Source organism: Trachinotus anak, unplaced genomic scaffold, assembly GCF_046630095.1.
Source record: "Trachinotus anak isolate AG129_WGS33_773 ecotype Australia unplaced genomic scaffold, CSIRO_AGI_Tana_v1 ptg000025l, whole genome shotgun sequence".
NCBI lineage: Eukaryota > Metazoa > Chordata > Actinopteri > Carangiformes > Carangidae > Trachinotus > Trachinotus anak.
This window is the reverse complement of record NW_027273876.1, coordinates 17,584,825-17,603,833: the sequence shown is the minus strand read 5'-3', so window position 1 is coordinate 17,603,833 and position 19,009 is coordinate 17,584,825. Positions and strand designations below refer to the sequence as shown.

Below are 19,009 nucleotides of genomic sequence, written 5' to 3'. Positions count from 1 at the left end.
TGTGTACATATGTGTGCGTAGATGTAAGTGTGCATCAGAAAATATAATACACACTGTCAGCTAGACTACATGTGTCCATCGAGCCACTACTGACAAACACACAATGAAAAAACACAGGCATACTGTGCACACAAAAACACAACCACATGCGGCAAGAACTGGCAACTACGCAATGCATAAATAGGCATAAACACACTCAGAATAACATATTGCACAGCACAAGCTTTTTCTGACACACACACATACAAAAACACACACACCTCTTCAAGGAACAGACAGGGTTTCCCTCTCAGTCTGCAAACTGTGTTTAATTACCCAGGAATGATTGCAAAACTCACTAGCAAACACACATGCAGACACACAGACATGCAACAGGGCAGTGAGACCTCCCCATGTGCTTGTATATCAAGCCAAGCCATAGCTTGGCTTGATATATATATATTGTATATATATTGTATGTGAGCCTATGGTAATATGAACACTAATAAAGTCCAGATCTTAGAGAATGGTACGGACCAGTATGCATACTTGTTGTAAACACATACACAAGGGAGAGTGGAAATGAGGGAAAGGGGAGGATGATATAGTGGCGACTAAGAGAAAATATTAATCAAAGCAAAAAGTAGATCTCGGTGTCTTTCTCATCCTGCATGTGGGATGGTCTGCACTCTGGGATGGAACACATGCATTTTTCTCCCAGAAATGATATTGTCACATTTATGAATGTGTGGGAGATTCAGAAAGCAATATGTGTGATGGAGGAAGAGGGTCAAACTGTTTTTATTTAGGTATCACTTGTATCATTGTGGGACTTTGGCATATTCTATTCAGCTGTTGTTGCTGTGTGAGTGTTTGTGTGAGATGGTGGGCCTTCAAGATATATAGATATCTTTTATTACTTTGTCCAACTTTTTTCATTACTTCTCACTTCACAATTCAGTTACTAATCCAGCATGACTTCATCTGAACCAATAATGCTAAACAGTATTCAAATTTAATATGAATTATATTTTGCGAACACACATTACATAATATATTTAACATATGTTGAGATGATTATTTGGTTAAAACCAGAAGTTGTTGAAAGATATATTTTTCACATGTGACAGAGCTAAGCTGAAACTGCTTCTAGGCTAAATATGTACCAAATCTGTGTGTGCAAAGATGAAGTAGGCCTTTTTCACAGCAGATATTTTGACTTGTCACAGCAGTAAAAGCACAGATCTTTTTTTTAACAATAAAATAGGTCAAAGGAAACAATGTGTAAAGTGAAGGAAGTCACTGCTAGTAATCTGCTGGTAATATTCGCATCATTCTGCTCACAGTTTGGTTTTTACTGCCCTCAAATGTACTGTTGGTTTCGCTTTACTGCACTTCATCAACTATATATCAAGACACAGTAGACAGGTGTTTTTATCTACTCTACACCTGCCCAACACAAAATGGTTAATGTAGTTAAATATGTTGCAGCTTAACAACTACACATTTCCCTATAGGATTTGTTGGAAAGCAAAAGAGAGTGAAAAGAGAGTGAAGACTGAAGTAACATTAATCACGCCAAATGGATGTTAATGTTGCTCTATGTCTGCTTGGTGTGTAAATAGGCATGGTTTTCCAAAACACGTTGCTATAACAACTTTATAACTTAATTAAATGTCAATGGTGTGTTTTTAGTTTTTTTCACTGCCACAAAATGACTAAAAAAAACATAATGTCACTTTAAGTATCTTATACAAAATGACAAAACATGGTTAAACTGTGTGTTTTCACTTAAATTGACTAAGCAGACCTCTTCTCGGGACTGTATTGACATGTTCGGTTGACATCTTGGGCAAAATACAGGAAAATAATGCTGTATTTTGCCCCATTTAGGATGGGATAGCTGACATTAAGATTTAAGTTTATGGTGTTGGGAAATTTAGCAAGCTCTCAGCACAGCTCTGCACATTAATATGAAAAGTTTAATAAGCACAGCACTTTAGTTGGTGTAAATGGACTTACAGTTGCATCAGTTTTGCGGGAGTTCTGCTGTTAGATTTTTTAATTTACTGTTTTATACAGTTTTTGACAAGTCACTGCAGGTAAAGCATGGGTGTAACTATGACCCCATTTGCAAAAGAGTTGGGACACTGTAAAATCTAAATAAAAACAGAATATAATGATTTGCATATATATATATATATATATATATATATATATATAAAACACCTGGTTGAATATCTAACTAATTAGGTTAATTGGCAACAGGTAAGTAAGATGATTGGGTATAAAAAGAGGCTCCCAGAGAGGCAGAGTCTCTGTGCAGTGAAGATGGGGAGAGGTTCCCCACTCTGTGAAAGACTGCGTGGGCAAATAGTGCAACACTTGAAGAATAATGTTCCTCAATGTAAAATTGCAATGAATTCGGGAATTTCAGCATCTATGGTTTATAATATCATTAAAAGAGTCTAAGATCTGGAGAAATCTCTGTGTGCAAGGGACAAGGCCAAAAAATCAATATTGGATGGTCATGATCTTTGGGTCCTCAGATGGTACCATGCAAAGAAGAAACCATATCTATACATGATGCTCCTGTGGTCTGACAAATCAAAATTTCAAATTTTTGGAAATCATGGACACCATGTCGTTTGGGCTAAAGAGGAGAGGGACCATCCAGTTTGTTATCAGCACGCAGTTCAAAAGCCAGCATCCATGACGGTATGGGGGTGCATTAGTGCCCGTGGGTTGTGTAGCTTGCACATCTAGGAAGGCACCATTAATGCTGAATGGTACATACAAACGTCTTTTTCAGAGGAGGCCTTGCATATTTCTGCAAGACAATGCCAAACCGCACTTTGCATGTATTACAACAGTATGGCTCCATAATAGAGAGTCTGGATGCTAAACCGGCCTGCCTGCAGTCCAGACCGTTGAAAACATGTGGCACATCATAAAATGAAAAATACGACAAGGGAGGCCCTGAATTAGCAGTTGAAATCCTATATCAGGCAAGAATGGAACAACATTTCACTTTCGAAACAAAGCAACTGATCTCCTCAGCTCCCAAACATTTACAGAGTGTCGTTAAAAGAAGCAATGATGCAACACAGTGGTAAACATGCCCCTGTCCCAAACCTGCTGCCGGCATTAAATTCAAATTGAGTATATATTTTTCATAAAACAATAAAATTTCTCAGTTTCAACATTTGATATGTTGTCTTTGTTCTGCTTTCAGTTAAACATGGGTTTAAATGATTTGCAAATCATCACATTCTTTTTTTATTTACATTTTACAGTGTCTCAACTTTTTCGCAAACAGGGTTGTAATAACATAGTGATGCCTCTGTCCCATTTAATGTCCCAATAAGCCAGGTCAGTAAACCAGCATGTTTATTCAAGGCCACGAAACTGGAACTGAAACATGTACCAACCAAACTGTAAAAGCACACATGTGGGGGGTTTTTTTACAGTTAAAATAGGTCAAATTACACAACTGGTAACATGAGAAGTCACTGATAATAATCACTACAGGTAATATTAGCACCTTCAACTCACTGTTTGGTTTTCTGCCCTCAAAATGTATTGCTGGTGCAGCTTTACTGGATTTGTCAACCACATAACAAGCTGATGTGAGAAATTATGAGAGTGTACTAGCTGCACTAGAGTGTACTAGCTGCACTAATACTAGTACTTTTCTATTTTCGTGGCACTCAATAATACAGCTGGTAGCAATGCTAGTCACACACAAATTATGTTATTTTCTTCATTGCTAACATAAAGTTGTCATAACAGGGGCATAAAATACAGCTGGTGTTGAGCCCCTTCACATGGATGACTCTATCATCAGGTGCTAATGGACTGATATGTGACATTTTTCTATTTGCCAGTCTAACAGATTACACCTGTTTCACCTTGTAACCACCTTTAAATCTGGTAAGCTCCAGGCTCATGGGACTTGATCCCATTCATTCCTCAGATGATCCCAGCGCAGGTGTAGCTCTTACAACGATGCAGAGGTTTGGCACTTTCACAGAATGCTGTGATCTGATTCTGGAGCAGCCACTATCACACATTCACCCCTGGGACATTAAGCTCTAATGGCTTTGAAACTGTAAATGTCACAGTGATTTGGACCAAGTGCCATGAGCTCGACTGTGTGTCTGGGTATGCGAGTCTATTGTCATGTCGGAGGCACAGCCTGAGCAAAACGCATCGCAGTGAAAGGGCAGTGAAGTGAAGGAAAGTAATTACAGTATGACAAAAGTACACAGACAACAAACACACACACACACACACACACACACACACACACACACACACACACACACACACACACACACACACACACACTTTCCCATACATTAGTTCCACCCAAGCCAACAGCACACAGTTACATACAAATTACATACATTCACACACTTAACCTACATTTATACCTATGTACACCATAGCTTTGTGTGCAAGGCCTCTGGGTCACCGTGTGAATAGGTAAGGATTATGTAAGGATTACTGACCACTCATTAAGCCCTGACCCTCCTTAGTCGTTCTTGTATTAGCTTTCCTTTCTCCCACAGTACATACAGTTTACATAAAATTGGAGGTATATTTACCACATAATGAAAAAATGTTACCTTTATTTTAGGTGAAGAGGAGGTTTCTCATTTATAGCTGGTGACCATCAATTCACAGTTAAAATGACAACTGCCAGATTTCATCAGGTGTAATGTTAGCTGCAAACACGTTCAAAACCCCGTTACTGACAGATCTCTTGATGTTTTGAGCAGACTCATTCTAAAATGAGAATCCAGTGAAAGAGTCTTTATTAAGCACTTAATGGCTACATACAGTACATATCCTGCTTAAAGACTGAGGCTAAAACTGCATGTACCACACAAAAAATCAACATCCTCATGAGTTGTACAAGACACTGGAATTAGGAAACAGCATTGTTCCTGTATTAAAGTGTTGAACTAGTTATTTTAAGTATTCATTATAGGTGTAATAAAGAAAAAAGGGAAGCTCAGACTCATGTTTCATTCCAGCATAACAGGTTTTGGCTACTTAACCCAAATACTTGGACTTCAACAAGAAAGACAAAGGTTTGCTTACACTTTTGCTCCTGTTTTGTTGGACTTGGAAAAAAGACACCACCCTCCAAACCCTATGAAAAATCCAAAGCTTGGCAGGTATCCTGTGCCTTGTTACAGTTGCACCCCTATGAAAGGACAATCACTGATCAAGGAAGGGGTGTAGCAAAGAGTCAATTGCAATGAAAACCAGTGCCTCCTTCCTTCTGTATACCATTCCTTAACTACACACACCACAGGAGGATTAGACACAATATCCATCCTTAATGACTGAAAACACAAACACACGTGGTCACACACACACACATACAAACACACACACACACACCCTCTGGTGGTCAGCCCACTGTGCAGACATGGCTGATGAAGTTCAGGTTTCCCTCAGCCTCTACTGTATCTATATTAACTTGAACTAGCCAAGCTTACTGCACGTGTTGCTATTACTATTGTACAATTTTGCTATGTAATACATTGCATTTACATTAATAAGTGAGCTTTATTAATGCTCAGTTTGTTGTGGCAAACTGAGATGAACAAGGCTATGGACAGGTCATACATGCACACAGATGCAGACACACACACAGGATCTCACGCACAGAAGGACTGAAAGGCCAACGGACATATCATGACTCTTACATAAGCTTCCCACCCCCAGAGGTATTTATATCCCTCGTTTGTTATCTATAATAAGACATCTCTCTTTTTTTCTCACTCCTTCTCCAGACTCCCCGGTCCTGCTGCAGGAAAATCCTGATTAGTGTGCTGATGACTTGACAGAGAGCGATCGAGACAGAGAGACAGAGACAGAGAAGGAGGAGGACAGAGGTGGAGTGGGAGACAAAAAAAGTGCATAAGGTGACAAGAGAGATGGATTGCTGTGTGTGTCTGCGTGTGTCTGAAGTGGGCTGATTTAACAGTCAACTGATTTGACACTCTACATGTTTGTCCCTTAAGAAGTGTGTGTGTGTGTGTGTGTGTGTTGGTACTGAGATAAGGCCTACAGTCAGGTCTGGTGTGTGTCAATGCCACCTGAGTCCATAGCTAGTAATGAGGCCTAAAAAGGGAACTTCTGTCAGACAGAGTATCGCCTGCTGTGCTGGTCACCAACTTATCAATCTGTCTGAGGACAAAAAGGGCTGCAGAGGGGGAGATGTAGTTATCACAGGAACTATGAGCAGAAGATGGAGCAGGAATGTCTAAAAAGGACAAGACAGGAGAGGATGGAGACTGTAAAACCGATTCCCCTTGTTTTAGTAGCTTGTTGTGAAAAAAGAGAATAAGAGGCTGTGAATGTGGGAGCCAAGAAGTGAATATGTATGGAAATAGGACACTATATAGTATTAGAAGACCTAAGTAGGTGGTGGGATAGAATGAATCAGGAAAAGAGAGAGGTGAAGGAGAAGTGAATGAGTGAGCAGGGAGTTTAAGGTGAAAGGAAAGAGACAGAGGTATTGGCTATGACATGGGACAGATGCAACAGTGGTAAGACAGTAAAGATAACTTGATTCCAGTGCACAATGAGATTTCACTTGGTAAGAGTAAGTGTATAGAATGCCCACCCCCGTCCTCCTCCTTCCTCTGTACCCCAACCCCCTTCTGTTGCCATTCTCTGCAGCCAAGCTCAAGTCTTCTACAATTCTCTAATGAGAAAAAGCTGGTAGGAAAATCCTGGACTTGTTCCTACATAAATTTACTGCCATCTCACGGAACAGCCCAAGGAGAGAAGGGCTGAGGAGGAAGAAAAAAAACACAGTGAAAAAGAGAAAAGATAAGACAAATTTAGAAAGGTTGCAATTGCAAAGGAATGAAGAGGTGACCTTTCTAAATGAACATTGCAAAAGTGTATAGATATGGAGTGCATCTTATAGTTAAAAATGGAAACACTTATGTTGTGTCTAGAACTGAACTTGAGATCTACTAATTGTTAGCAAATAGTGTTCAGTAGAAGCAGGTGATTAGCTTCAATCAAAAGCTGCAATTCTGATCTCTTGGAAATTAAATTTTTTTTTTGGTCTGTATTTTTATTAATAGTCAGTGATTTTAGTTGTAAATTGTAGGAAGTATCGATGCATTCCATTTAAGTTGAGACCCTCTTGCTCTACAAACAGTCAACCAACTAACCAACCACCGGTCAAACAATTTATCAATTTACTGACTGCTCAACATACCAATCTATCATCTAGTCTAGAAACCAACCAACTAAACATTGAACCAGCCAACCATCCTACCAAACGGTCAAACAATCAACCAATCAAAACACTCAACCATCCAACCAGTCAACCAGCCACCTAACCAAACAGCCAACCCTGAAACCATCAACCAGACCAATCATGTCTTTCAAACTGCCAGTCCTGATAATTAACTGCAGATGACAGTGACAGAATTGTTTTGTTTTCTCATACAACTTAATCATGACAAGTCATGATCCAAAGCTGCTGTAATTAACTGCCAGGTTTTATCTGCACTAATTGTTCCCCCTGTTCAAATAATTTATTGAAAATCAGTGACAAATTTGCTGTCTGGAGACAAACACACACACACACACACACATTTGACTGTCTGGAGGAAGTTGAGAACGGGCGAGACACACACACACACACACACACACACACACACAAACACACACAAACAAACACACACACTGTGAGGTGATTTTTACAGAGCCGCAGTTCTTGAGCACATCTGTAAATGTCTACTCCATCCCTCCCTCTCGGTTTCACTACCTCCAGTCATCAGACTCCTCCACTACTGCTTTTTTCTTTTCCTCTCGCTCTCCTTCTGTTTCCTCCGTTGGGGAGTTAGCCTGTGGTTTTTACAGGATTTACATTAATTTGTTAACTAGGCCACCGGAGTCACCAAGGTAGAAGAGCACAACATGTCTGACAAGAAAAAAGAAGCAATACAACAAAATACAAGTGCGTGAAAACATTACAAAACATTCAGAAAACACTGCATCTCACATAATCATGGAAAAAAGCGCCCACAAAGTTACTAATAAAAATGTGACCACAAAACACATTCGGAAACACCAACATACACACAGCCAAACACATATACACATACAAAGGGACAGTGAGAGTGCTTCGTATTGTTGTCAGGCAGACTACAGGGGAGTTTGTGATTTTCCCTGAATCACTGTGGTCGGAGTCTCACCAGGTGTGTGTCAGGTTAGCCAGTCCTGCCCTGCCAACACACACACTCAGAGGCAGCTGCCAGTCAGTGCGTAAACATGTACTCATGTAACCAGGTTACACAGAGAAACCAGGTTACGCAGGTAATCAGAGAATTCATAATAGCTCTACCAGAGAACAATCAAAAACCACAGCCTCAGTCTAAAGAGCTCCACTGTGAATCAAAAATACTCATAATCATTCTGTTCTAAGGCTTTAGATTAGATCTAAGGTTTTTCACCATATGTAAAAGTTAGACAGGCAGACACCTCAGAGACACACTTGAGGAGTTTTCATTGATTATATGATTCTTCATTCATGTCTTGAACACTATGATGTTTTTTTCTTAAATTTTCTGTCTTTAGTACTTTGCATGTTGCTCTTCTACAGTAAATATGGGACAGGTGCAATTATCTGTAGCCTACTACTGGAATTTTTTTTCCACATCCACCTCAATCATTACAGCAGGAGAACCATGTTATATTCACCACTGCTCACAATTCCTCTTTTTAACTTAACAGTATTCCACTCCTCTTTTCTAACTCCGGCTTAGCTATAGTCAGTGAAGCTGAATACTTTCTGCAGTTTCTTCAAAAATTAAAAAAACTGTAAAGGTTAGACTGAAAGACTTTTAACATGACGTTAAATTTTACTCACTTACACTTACTACAACAGGTTAGGTATAAAAAAAAAAGTTTTGACTTTGTATAAACTAGGAAACGGGAAATTACAATAATTAATATAAGCCTGTTCCAAATATAGGCCCCAACCACTACCACAGAGTCAATGAAGGAATGTTAAGCTATTGGTCTGAATGGATTTGGACTGTGTGCTGCAGGAGCAACAGAAGTCTGCTGGGGAGTGGCGTTGAGCCTGCCTGCCTTAGCTGGACCCACGGACTCATAACACATTTTGCTTTGTTTGTAATGATTCCAGATTTTCATGGGTTTTGTTTTTCCTTCTTAAATCACAAGGTGTTGTGTATAATTCCTACTGTAACATACTGGGTGATGTGTCACCCCTCCTTAGAAAGATGGGCCTCTAGTGACACATTCCACATAAATCGGTTCATTCCCATCCAGAGCCTGTGGTGGTTGTTTTAAAAAAAACACTTGTCAGCCATTGTTTTACTGCTTATTTGGTTTTTGTTGAATCTAAGAAAGTAGAGATAAGTAGCCAGTGAGTGTAAAATGAAATGACACTATGGGTTGGTTTTTCTTTTGTCATCCCCTATTTCTTGAATCACAAGCCACCACAGTATTAAACTTGAGTTTTGTACTTTAACAAAGATGTGTACCTTAATGATTTTTAGGGAAATCCATTCCCTCTCTAGTCTCTGTTTGCTTCAGTCTGGTGGCTGCCTTACAGAGGAACATCAATACATCCATGGTGAACAGAGCAATGACATATAGAAAAACTAGTCTTCCAAACAGAGTTCAAGACACCTGCAGTGCATCTTGCACCAGGAAACCTATATCTAAACCTTTGATTTATATACTGTATGTGACAGTTCTTTTAAGAGGAGCCTATAAGCAACTAGTAGCAGCAATTTGTAACAAGATGCTAAAAGCACCATCTTTTCTGTTTAAAATAGACATGTTTTGGCTGAGCTGAAACATATCCTGCTGTTTTCTACTGTAAAGCATAATAATAATGTCTTTCTGTGCCCACAAGGAAGAGTTTTCCCTACAAAAACCAACCAAACACCAGGTGTGTAGAAAATAAAAAATGTAGGCTACAAGCTTTAATGAGCTGACTATAGGTTAAAACTATAGCACTGCAGAAATCAGCAATAGAGTAGATAAATGAGTAGCAGACTGGGCACTGAGCACAAAGAAAACCCTTCTTTGTGCTCAGTCTGTTTGCAGTTTAAAGCTCCTCATTAAGAACAGACCTCATACTGATTTGTCTACTCACACCTTACTGCAGTCTGAGATCAGCCTCGTTCCTTTTCACCGCATCACTCTCACTCTCCTGCCATCTCTTTCTAATGGTCAGTGCTGTTATTCATCAATAATTGGCAATTTCAGTGTGGCAGTGGCTGAATCACTGAATTTCACACATATACTGTATAGTGTGTCAGGAGTTTTTCTTTGCCAGCAAAATGATCTATCACTGTTGTCAGTGAATCAGTGTTTGGATTGGCTTCAACACATTATGCAAACAGAACTGTCACTTTCTTCAAATAACCTCGGTGCCTGTGAGTGTGTGTTGCGTGTGTACAAAACAGATGTTAGTTAGGTTCAAAGCACACACAGTAAGTCTGCATTATATGGTCAACAAGATATCATTGCAATAATTCTGGTAAATATTGCCATCGATATTTGGATTGGGATATGATAAACACTTACTCATTTCCTTCAGCAAAAGCCAAAACCTAAGGCTCTGACTAACAACGATAAATCCCTAGCAACTGACAGTAAATTCTGAATTTAACAAAGATTTTCTAACACTATTACAAAGACCTACACCCACACACACATGCCTACATGAATATCAGCTACAGTCAGAGCTGAATGTTTTTTGTCTGTAGCTGTGTTATCATTAGAGTTTTCATTCTACCACTTACTTTCTTGAAAGGAAGAAGGGTCTTTTCTATGGCTGTCCAGTAATTCCACAAATCTAACAGTGAGCACAGTGAAAGGTGCCACAGGATACATATTTGTTGGACCATTTTCCCTCATGACCTCTTAACTCAGCATTTTGCCAAGGGGGGTTTGATGCACTGAGCAATAGCAACAGCAGAAGAGGTCTTCCAGTAAGTACAACATTTTGGACAAGGACTACAGGAAGTGACCTCTAAATCTCTACGGCATTTTAACCTGAATGAAACACCATTGGTAAAAATTTCAGTTCTCAAAACAGCCCTTGTTGTTAATGTTACTGAACTGACACAAATTCTTTCATGTTTTAGACATTTCAATTTTTAATTTAAAGCTGCAGCAATCAATATTTTTTAACAATGGATCAAATGTCTATGCATAATATAAAAGGTATCACTTGTAGACAAATTAACACACTGCAATGCAATTTCAAGGTGCAAAAAGGTGTTTTAGCATCTTTCAGCTCATTGTTTTGGTTTTCCTGGCCTGCAACTTTAATGCTTTGGTTTGTTCTCATGGCTTACATCACCCTCATTTCCAAGGGCATTAAGCAGCTGTTTAAAGCAAAAAACCTCTGTAAACTCATTTAATGCCACCTGCTTAAACAACACAGATACAGCAACTAGCTGGTGAAGATGGTGGAGCATCTGGCCACTATTGAGCCTGATATTTTCCTTGGGAGTTTGTGGAGACCTAATGAGAGCTAAGGGAGAATGAATACTGGACTTAAATGAGTCAAAGCCAAAAACACAACACTCAAGGGATGAGGGGTTTCTGTGTGCCTGTTGGATGTGCAAAAAAGCAACAATTTTATCAACAACTAATTGAGAGCCAGCTAAAAAGCCATAAAAATAAAGTTGCCTTCTTATTGGTCAACAATATCTACATTCATGTGCGTGAACACTTGGTGTGTTGTGTTTTACATAAAATACACATATTTGCTATTAGAAATCCAAGATAAGCATATGTTAAATTCACCGGTTAAATTTTAATTTGATTGTGTGTGCACCTCTAAATATGCACATAAAAACACACACATCAGCACCACAGTTTCCCATCGGTTCTGGCAAGCACTTTACATAGAAAGTACATGCAAGTCAAATCATATGCTCAGCGAAACATGATTTTCAGACTAAAGTCCCCTCACAGACACACATGCACGCATGCACACACGTACACGCACAAAACACACTAAAAAGGCTTTGCGTGGTTAAGTAAATGAATACTTCATCAAACATAATCTCTGAGTTCATGTCAGCCTCCCAGCGAGTTCACGAAAATATACAGATTCAGTTCCTGTCGAGAATACGGAAAATGCACTCACACACACACATATATTATGCATCCTCTGACACCTATGAAAGAATTTCTGATAGAATTTGCAGTGAAGATCAAACTGCAAAAAGTTGGAACTGTCTGCAATTCTCCAAGGAACCGGGAGACAGGGGGGTTGGGTTGGGGGGAAAAATATGAAAGTAAAGTTGTTGGCGGGTACAGGCCTACTTTTTCACCTCTTAAAAAATGCTCTCTGAAATCCCACTCAGTTCTCCAACTAAGCCTCTCTTTTATTTTACCCCCTCCCCGTACTTCATTTTCTTTTCCTTTTTATTCTTCTTCTACTGGTTTTCGAGGCCGTCAGAGATGGCACACACACCCCACCTCACTCTTGAGCCAACGTGAGGCTTTTAATTCCAGAGGAGGAAAAAAAATCAAGGGGCCCAAGAGAAAAGAGAAGCAGAAGAGGAGGAGGAGGAGGAGGAGGAGGAGGGGAGAGGAGAGAATAGGCAATGGGGAGGGCAGGAGACATTTTCTGCTGATTAAGTAAGTGTTTGCTTCGGCTTCCATTATTTGACAGACGCATCAGAGCAACAAGCAACAAAAGTGAAAGCTCACTTTGCTAAAATACAGAGCAAGAGAGTAAAACAGAAGGACAAAACAAATCAGTAGCATATTTCAACAAAAATCCCTCCACTCCCTTGAGCGTAAGTGGTTTTGTTGGCCTTCCAATGAGACTATTTCAACGTGATGACAAACACCTAGCCTAGCCAGGTGTCCTCCCTTACTGTTCTGGGCAGTGTAATCCTCTGCTTAAATCAGTGTGAGCAAAGGACAGAGCACTGGACGAGTTTCCAAATTCCCCTCCTCCTCCTCCGTCTTGGCACAACATCCAGCTCCCCGCCAGAGAGGAGACACCTACGGGAGTCCTGGGGAAGTGTGTCTGCTTGTGTGTGTGTGTGCTACTTACACAACCTCACTCGCACACACACAAAGAGCTCTCCATTTCTATCATACACAGATTCTGCAGGAATCATTAGCAAACCCAGCAGAGGGAATTTCACACAGGCAATGTGCTGGGCAAAACATCACTCAGAGCGTACACCCCAGGGGTCTTCAATTAGACCCTAAATACCTCAGCGAGTATCCAAGGGTCCTAATTACTTCAGACTGTTGAAAATGGCCGCAGGCTGCCTGAGGCCAAGGGCTTACCGAGGATATGCCTGTTTAGAATAGATTCTGGCCCCAAGATTAGTCAGGTTCTCCTGTGTTGTTGGTCTACAGCATCAGACAGAAGAAGCAGTCTCTGTTCCTCAGAGCAGAGCTGACTGCTAGTGGTGTGTTGTGCATGTATTTATAGCAGTAGAAATAGACACGACTGCAGGATTAATTCTCAAACCAGAGAGTAGAGCACACATGGTGTGGAGAGGCAGCAACAGAGGAGGGCCACGCATCAAGAGAGAAAGAGTTCAAAATATAGCTGAAGATACATCTGCTCTCTTGGATACAATGCATCAGTGTACACATACACTCACACAGTGGAGTGTTCACATACACACAGGGGGCACAGAGACAGATCGATCCCAGTACCATTACAATGCATAACAGAAGCACTGACCTTTTCCTAAATTGGTACAGATACACATTAAAGGGCAAACGAGAGGACAGAGATCACCTACAGTAAATACAAATCCTCACAGCCCTGGAGACACACGTTCACACATATACAGAAGAACATTCAAATACATTCACAAATTACCCAGCAGTCTTTACAATGCTTTCAAATCCACATTTCATTTCAAAGCAGGGGCTATAAACCTTTGTTGTAGATATCCATGTTAAACCACAGACTTGATTTGATTGAAAGGAAATAACCACTATGCAGAACAAAACTTGATGTTCAGTGTCAAAAACCAAATAATTCTATAAAGACTTCAAAATTGCTCGATTTCAGGACAAACTATTGTACATTCAAATCCGGACTGTGATGCACCCAGAACTAACTTTGCAATGTATATATTGTATATCTGTTCCAAAGGTCTGTGACGCAGTTCCCAGCACATCCATGGGTGACACAATGGGCTCTGTCTTGCAGGTAAGCATTCATCATACAGGCTTGGACACATTATGCATTCCATCATGTAAGAAAATAGGTCAATGGACAGTATTTAAGTAGTGAAACATGCCAAAACTTAAGGATAGACATATTTAACAAAATGACACTTAAATAATAACCAACCAAAGTAATGAAATTCAGACAGAGAGTTTGGTTGCGAGTGGTTACTTTCTCACGAGAGCTCAGCAGATACCTGATTGGATCATTTAGGTTAGATCCAGGGTTAATTTTTGCATAATTGCCATGATGAGGCTGATTTGGATGGTTGCACAAGCTGAATTGGCAACTATTTTGATAATAAGTTAATTGCTTAAGTCACTTTTTAACAACAATCTACGACAGCAATCGTGACGGAGGAGGGGAAGTGGCAGAGATACTCAACTGACTTAGCATCTCAATTAAAATAACAATGTGAAGGAAGAGACAAAGCAGAAGGGATGGATGGTGGGAGGGAGGTGGAGGCAATGGAGGGAGGAAGACAGGGGAGGAAAGAACAGAGGTAATCCAAATGACATTAACACACACACACAGCACCGAAGAGGAGAAAAACAAAGGCTGTCTGAAACCTCCAGAGCAAAGTGCTATCAGCTAAGGGGATAATCCTTCCCATAGCCCTCTAACATCTAGCCACCACAACCTCACACAGACATTTATGTTGCCTAAACACTGAGAGAGACAGATATTGAAAGTTAGTAAAGAGTCTCAAGTGGCTCAATTCTCTCCAGAAAACTGAATCAGTGCAGGTCTGTACACTTATGAATCAATAATACACAATAATACACTTCAGTGGCAGGAATGATTCAATAAGACTCTGTTACTTGAATAGACTCCACCCCTCCCTTGCAATTCACCCCAAAGCAAAGGCGACCTTTCCATAAACAGCCACTCCAGGTTGGTATCAATAAACTAATTAAAAAAGCAAACCCTCACTGTAGGTCAATAGATTTTCATCATTCACAGTCCTTATGATTAATCAATCTTAAGCAAACACCAGGTCAGAGTAATCAGAGCATGACATGGGAACACTGAAGCTGAAGAGCATAGACTTCAGGGCCAACACATACATACATACATACACACATACACACACACGTTCTATCTGGTGACTGGGTGCAGTTGCAGTTGGACCAACACATACATCTGTGTCATACAACGTACTTAAAATCCGATCTTCTTCTCCATTGGTTCATTGTTCACTAGATTCGCACAGGTTTTACATGAAAACGGTAGATGAATACACACACACACACACACACACACACACACACACAGTGATATATGTCGTAATCTGTATGTCTAAGCAGGCAATGTGCGTGCTCTATGACTCCAGGTCTTGTGGCCATTTAATAACCCTCGAGGTCAACTGGAAAAGCTGCACAGCCAAGCAGGTGTTTCTTACCTGCCAGGTGGAAGTCGTGCGCATGTGCGCATAAGCAGACTCCTATCTCTTAAGTAAAAGGATATGGGTTGCAGACCATCTTGAGACACCAGCTCCGAGGCCGGGTGGTTTGTTTCAGGTAGAAGAACACCACGGGTGCTAGGGTAGGGTAGGGCAAGCTCTCCCCGCCACTCGCCGACGCTTCCTCCCCGGCTGTAGAGATCCCATCAGGCGCCGGGGACGCCGGCTCCACCACCACCTCGCTGTTCTCACTACTTCCAGCCCCGACCCCAGACAGGTCGTTGAGACGGATGAAAGTCCTAGGCAGAGAGGAGCGACCCTCCGAGCCCCTGGCTTCAGGGACCCCGGAGAGATTTCCCGCATCCTCGGCCATCATTCACCTCCTGCAGGCAGTAGGCGTCAATAAACATATGATTAGACACGGTAAATATAGCTGACTACCATGGAAATGCCTAGCAGCACCAAAGCAGAGCACATTATGGGAGCAATGTGATTATTAACATTTACGAAAAATGAATAAATCTGCTGATTTTTTTAAATCAACTTTGAATGTAGTGGAAAAACATCCTGCTGCAACACATATGCTTACAATTAAATATAAATATTGGATAGAACAGTGGACGTCATGGAGTGGTTATTTTAGGAAAACATGCGCACACCTCATCGAAAAATTATTTCAGAGTGAATATGATACAAAACATATGCTTTAATGGCTACAGATGACTAAGTATGTAGACTATTTACGGTCATAAGCTGAAAATAAAATGGAGCTCCACCGAAAATGAGCCCCAAAAAATGCAAGAGGGGCTCGCATTCCTTTTCATCAAAAACAATGCTAAAATCTTGCTCTCCTCAGCTACAATGGCCTGCGTTAGAATTCATTTCAAAACTTAAGAAGCATCAATCATCTTCTGACAATACAATCATTTCAGAGTGATTTACGGCATTATTTTTCTATACGAATGAAAGGGCATCTTTCCGTTCAATATATATTACCTGTAACGGATTCTGTAGATGTGCCCAAAGCGCGCTCAGTCATCGCATGATCAGTTTTTGTTGTAGCTATTAGGTCCAAACCAGCCTGCAGAAAAAAAATCCGGTTGGAAAGAAGGAGATACGAGGGGAGAAGAGATAAAGCAGAGATGAGAGGGAAGCGGGGGCAGAGGAGAGAGGAGAGGGTCTCGCGGGTTCGGTGCGTCTGGAGAACCGTATAGTTTCCAGGTGGTACGTTGCCGTGCGGGTCCGTCTCAATAGATACGGTGCGCCCAAGCCCAGGTCTCCAACAAACCTCTGCAGAAGCCTTAGCAAAACTTCATAATCATTCCCCGTAAGAGAGGAAAAACAGGAACCGTGCGATGTCTACTTTTGCAGCGCCCAGTCTTTGTTAAAAATATTAACGCCGCGCACAAACTTCTTTATGATTCCCTCCTCCTCCACAGAGTTGATGGACAAACCCCCAAAAAATGAGAAAACACGAAAATGAATTATCGATTCGTTTCCTCACGTTTTCCTCCACTGGTTTTTCGACTTCAAATTGAGAATCCAGTACTTTTCGTTGCATCCACAGGCGGTTTTAAGTGCATATCACGCATCAGTGTTTTAAAGATCCATGAAGATGCTGGTGCACATCCTTTCGCTGAACACAAACAGGCGTCAAAGAGACAGACTTTGATATTTTCTAAATATCACAAACAGCTTTCCTCTCCATTGCTGCACATGTGACCAGCTGGGCGCTCCCGCTCTCAGTCTTGTCTCCTCCAGGCTTGTATTCGGTCGGTTCCGTCCATCAGCAAAGCTCACACAGCTGGATCGCTGGATGGGGGATCCTAACTTCTCACTCCTCGCCCAACGAGCTGCGGCTCTGCACCTATCATAGTGCGTCCTGACTTGGAGCGCCCTCCTCACTGGCTGAGCTGCTTTGTCAATCTAAGTTGTACCTCGGAGGGGAAGGGGTGAAACAGCTGGAATCTTATTGTTAACTGTAAGCCAATAAGAAGCTAGGGAGTGATGGCATAGAGCAGCATTGCTGTATGATTGGTCCAGACCTTTCTTATGGAGAATTTTGAGGGGGAAAAGATGCCATATGGTCCAATGTGATTCCGACTATCTGTGTATATACAGGAATGTATATACGTGTTTCCCCAATCCAAGAGGAAAACCCAGCTAAACCACAAACCTCAAACCTTATCATTTTGTCCGTCAAAATCCCATTTAAATTGGATTTTTGCTTGGTTAAATATTAAATAGCTGTGAAACAATTAACTAGCGCAAAATATGAATTCAGCAGTCATAAATTCACTTATTGTGCAAAATGTTTGGTAAGTGAAATTATTATGAAGCTAAACTATCCCACAGTGTGCAGAGAAGGCCGGCACACTTGCCTCAGGGATCCCATGACGCCCCTCAAGCCCAATTATTACATTTGCAGAGAAGGAACAGTTAGTATTGGCTTTAGAGAAATTCAACAAAAGTAAAATAAAAAGAAAATCTGTCATTCTTAATAATAATGAGATTCTTCTTTTAATTAGATTCCTTTTCAAGATTTGGGGTTCCCGGACCTTGGAGGATTGTTCTGACATGTATGCTGATGGCCACTAGGGGAAGATGTTTCCCCAGGCCATCTCTCTCTCTCTCTCTCTCTCTCTCTCTCTCTCTCTCTATCTCTCTCTCTCTCTCTCTCACACACACACACACACACACACACACACACACACACACACACACACACACACACACAACTTTATGAGTAACTACAGATGGTTTAGGGGGTGATACAGCCTGAGGCAGAGCAGATAGTTGTGCTCTGTAGTTTTTAAGTGGCATGGTGTTTCTGAATTATAATGCCGTTATATGTTATAAATGTTACAAACCTTTTGTGTTCTACAACCCTGATTGCACTCACAAATACAGTCATAACTCACACATACTCAACATTATTCACTACATAGCAGCAGCATTCTTTATTTTCACAACACCATATGATCATTCATCTATTCATCTCTGAGCAAGAGAGAACCAATAAGAAAGACCAGGATTTTTTAAAACCATCTGTCACAGCCAGTGCTTGTATGCAGTAGCAAATATTAATTACTTGGGCACATAGCTAATTGTGAAAGCATGTAGACTGAGAATCACATGCACACATGACCTTAAAGACACCTGCATGTGAACACAGAAGGAACAGACAAATACGACGAGTGACAGTGTGGCTCTTTATAGCTTCTGTCAAAAGAAATTGTTTGGACTGATAACTTAATTGTGTACTATCCAGAGTAAAACATGTTGGTTAGACGATAAGCCTGTGAATATTCTCATTTGTCCAGGTCATAGTATATCTTAGTTTTAAATCGAAAGCAACTGGACTTGGTTATTTGTCTGGG

General features: G+C 40.8%; 1 protein-coding gene across 1 annotated transcript in view; it reads right to left on the bottom strand.

Annotated features, from left to right (window-relative positions):
* cacna1g (calcium channel, voltage-dependent, T type, alpha 1G subunit) overlaps window positions 1–17,542 on the bottom strand; it is a 264,447-nt gene extending 246,905 nt beyond the window's left edge. The window contains exons 1-2 of the mRNA XM_071461978.1: window positions 16,626–17,542; window positions 15,695–16,012 (exon numbers count right to left, since the gene is read on the bottom strand). Coding sequence (XP_071318079.1) covers window positions 15,695–16,005 — 311 coding nt within the window. The 5' untranslated portion in view covers window positions 16,006–16,012; window positions 16,626–17,542. The remainder of the gene's footprint in view (window positions 1–15,694; window positions 16,013–16,625) is intronic.
* Window positions 17,543–19,009: the final 1,467 nt, after the last annotated feature.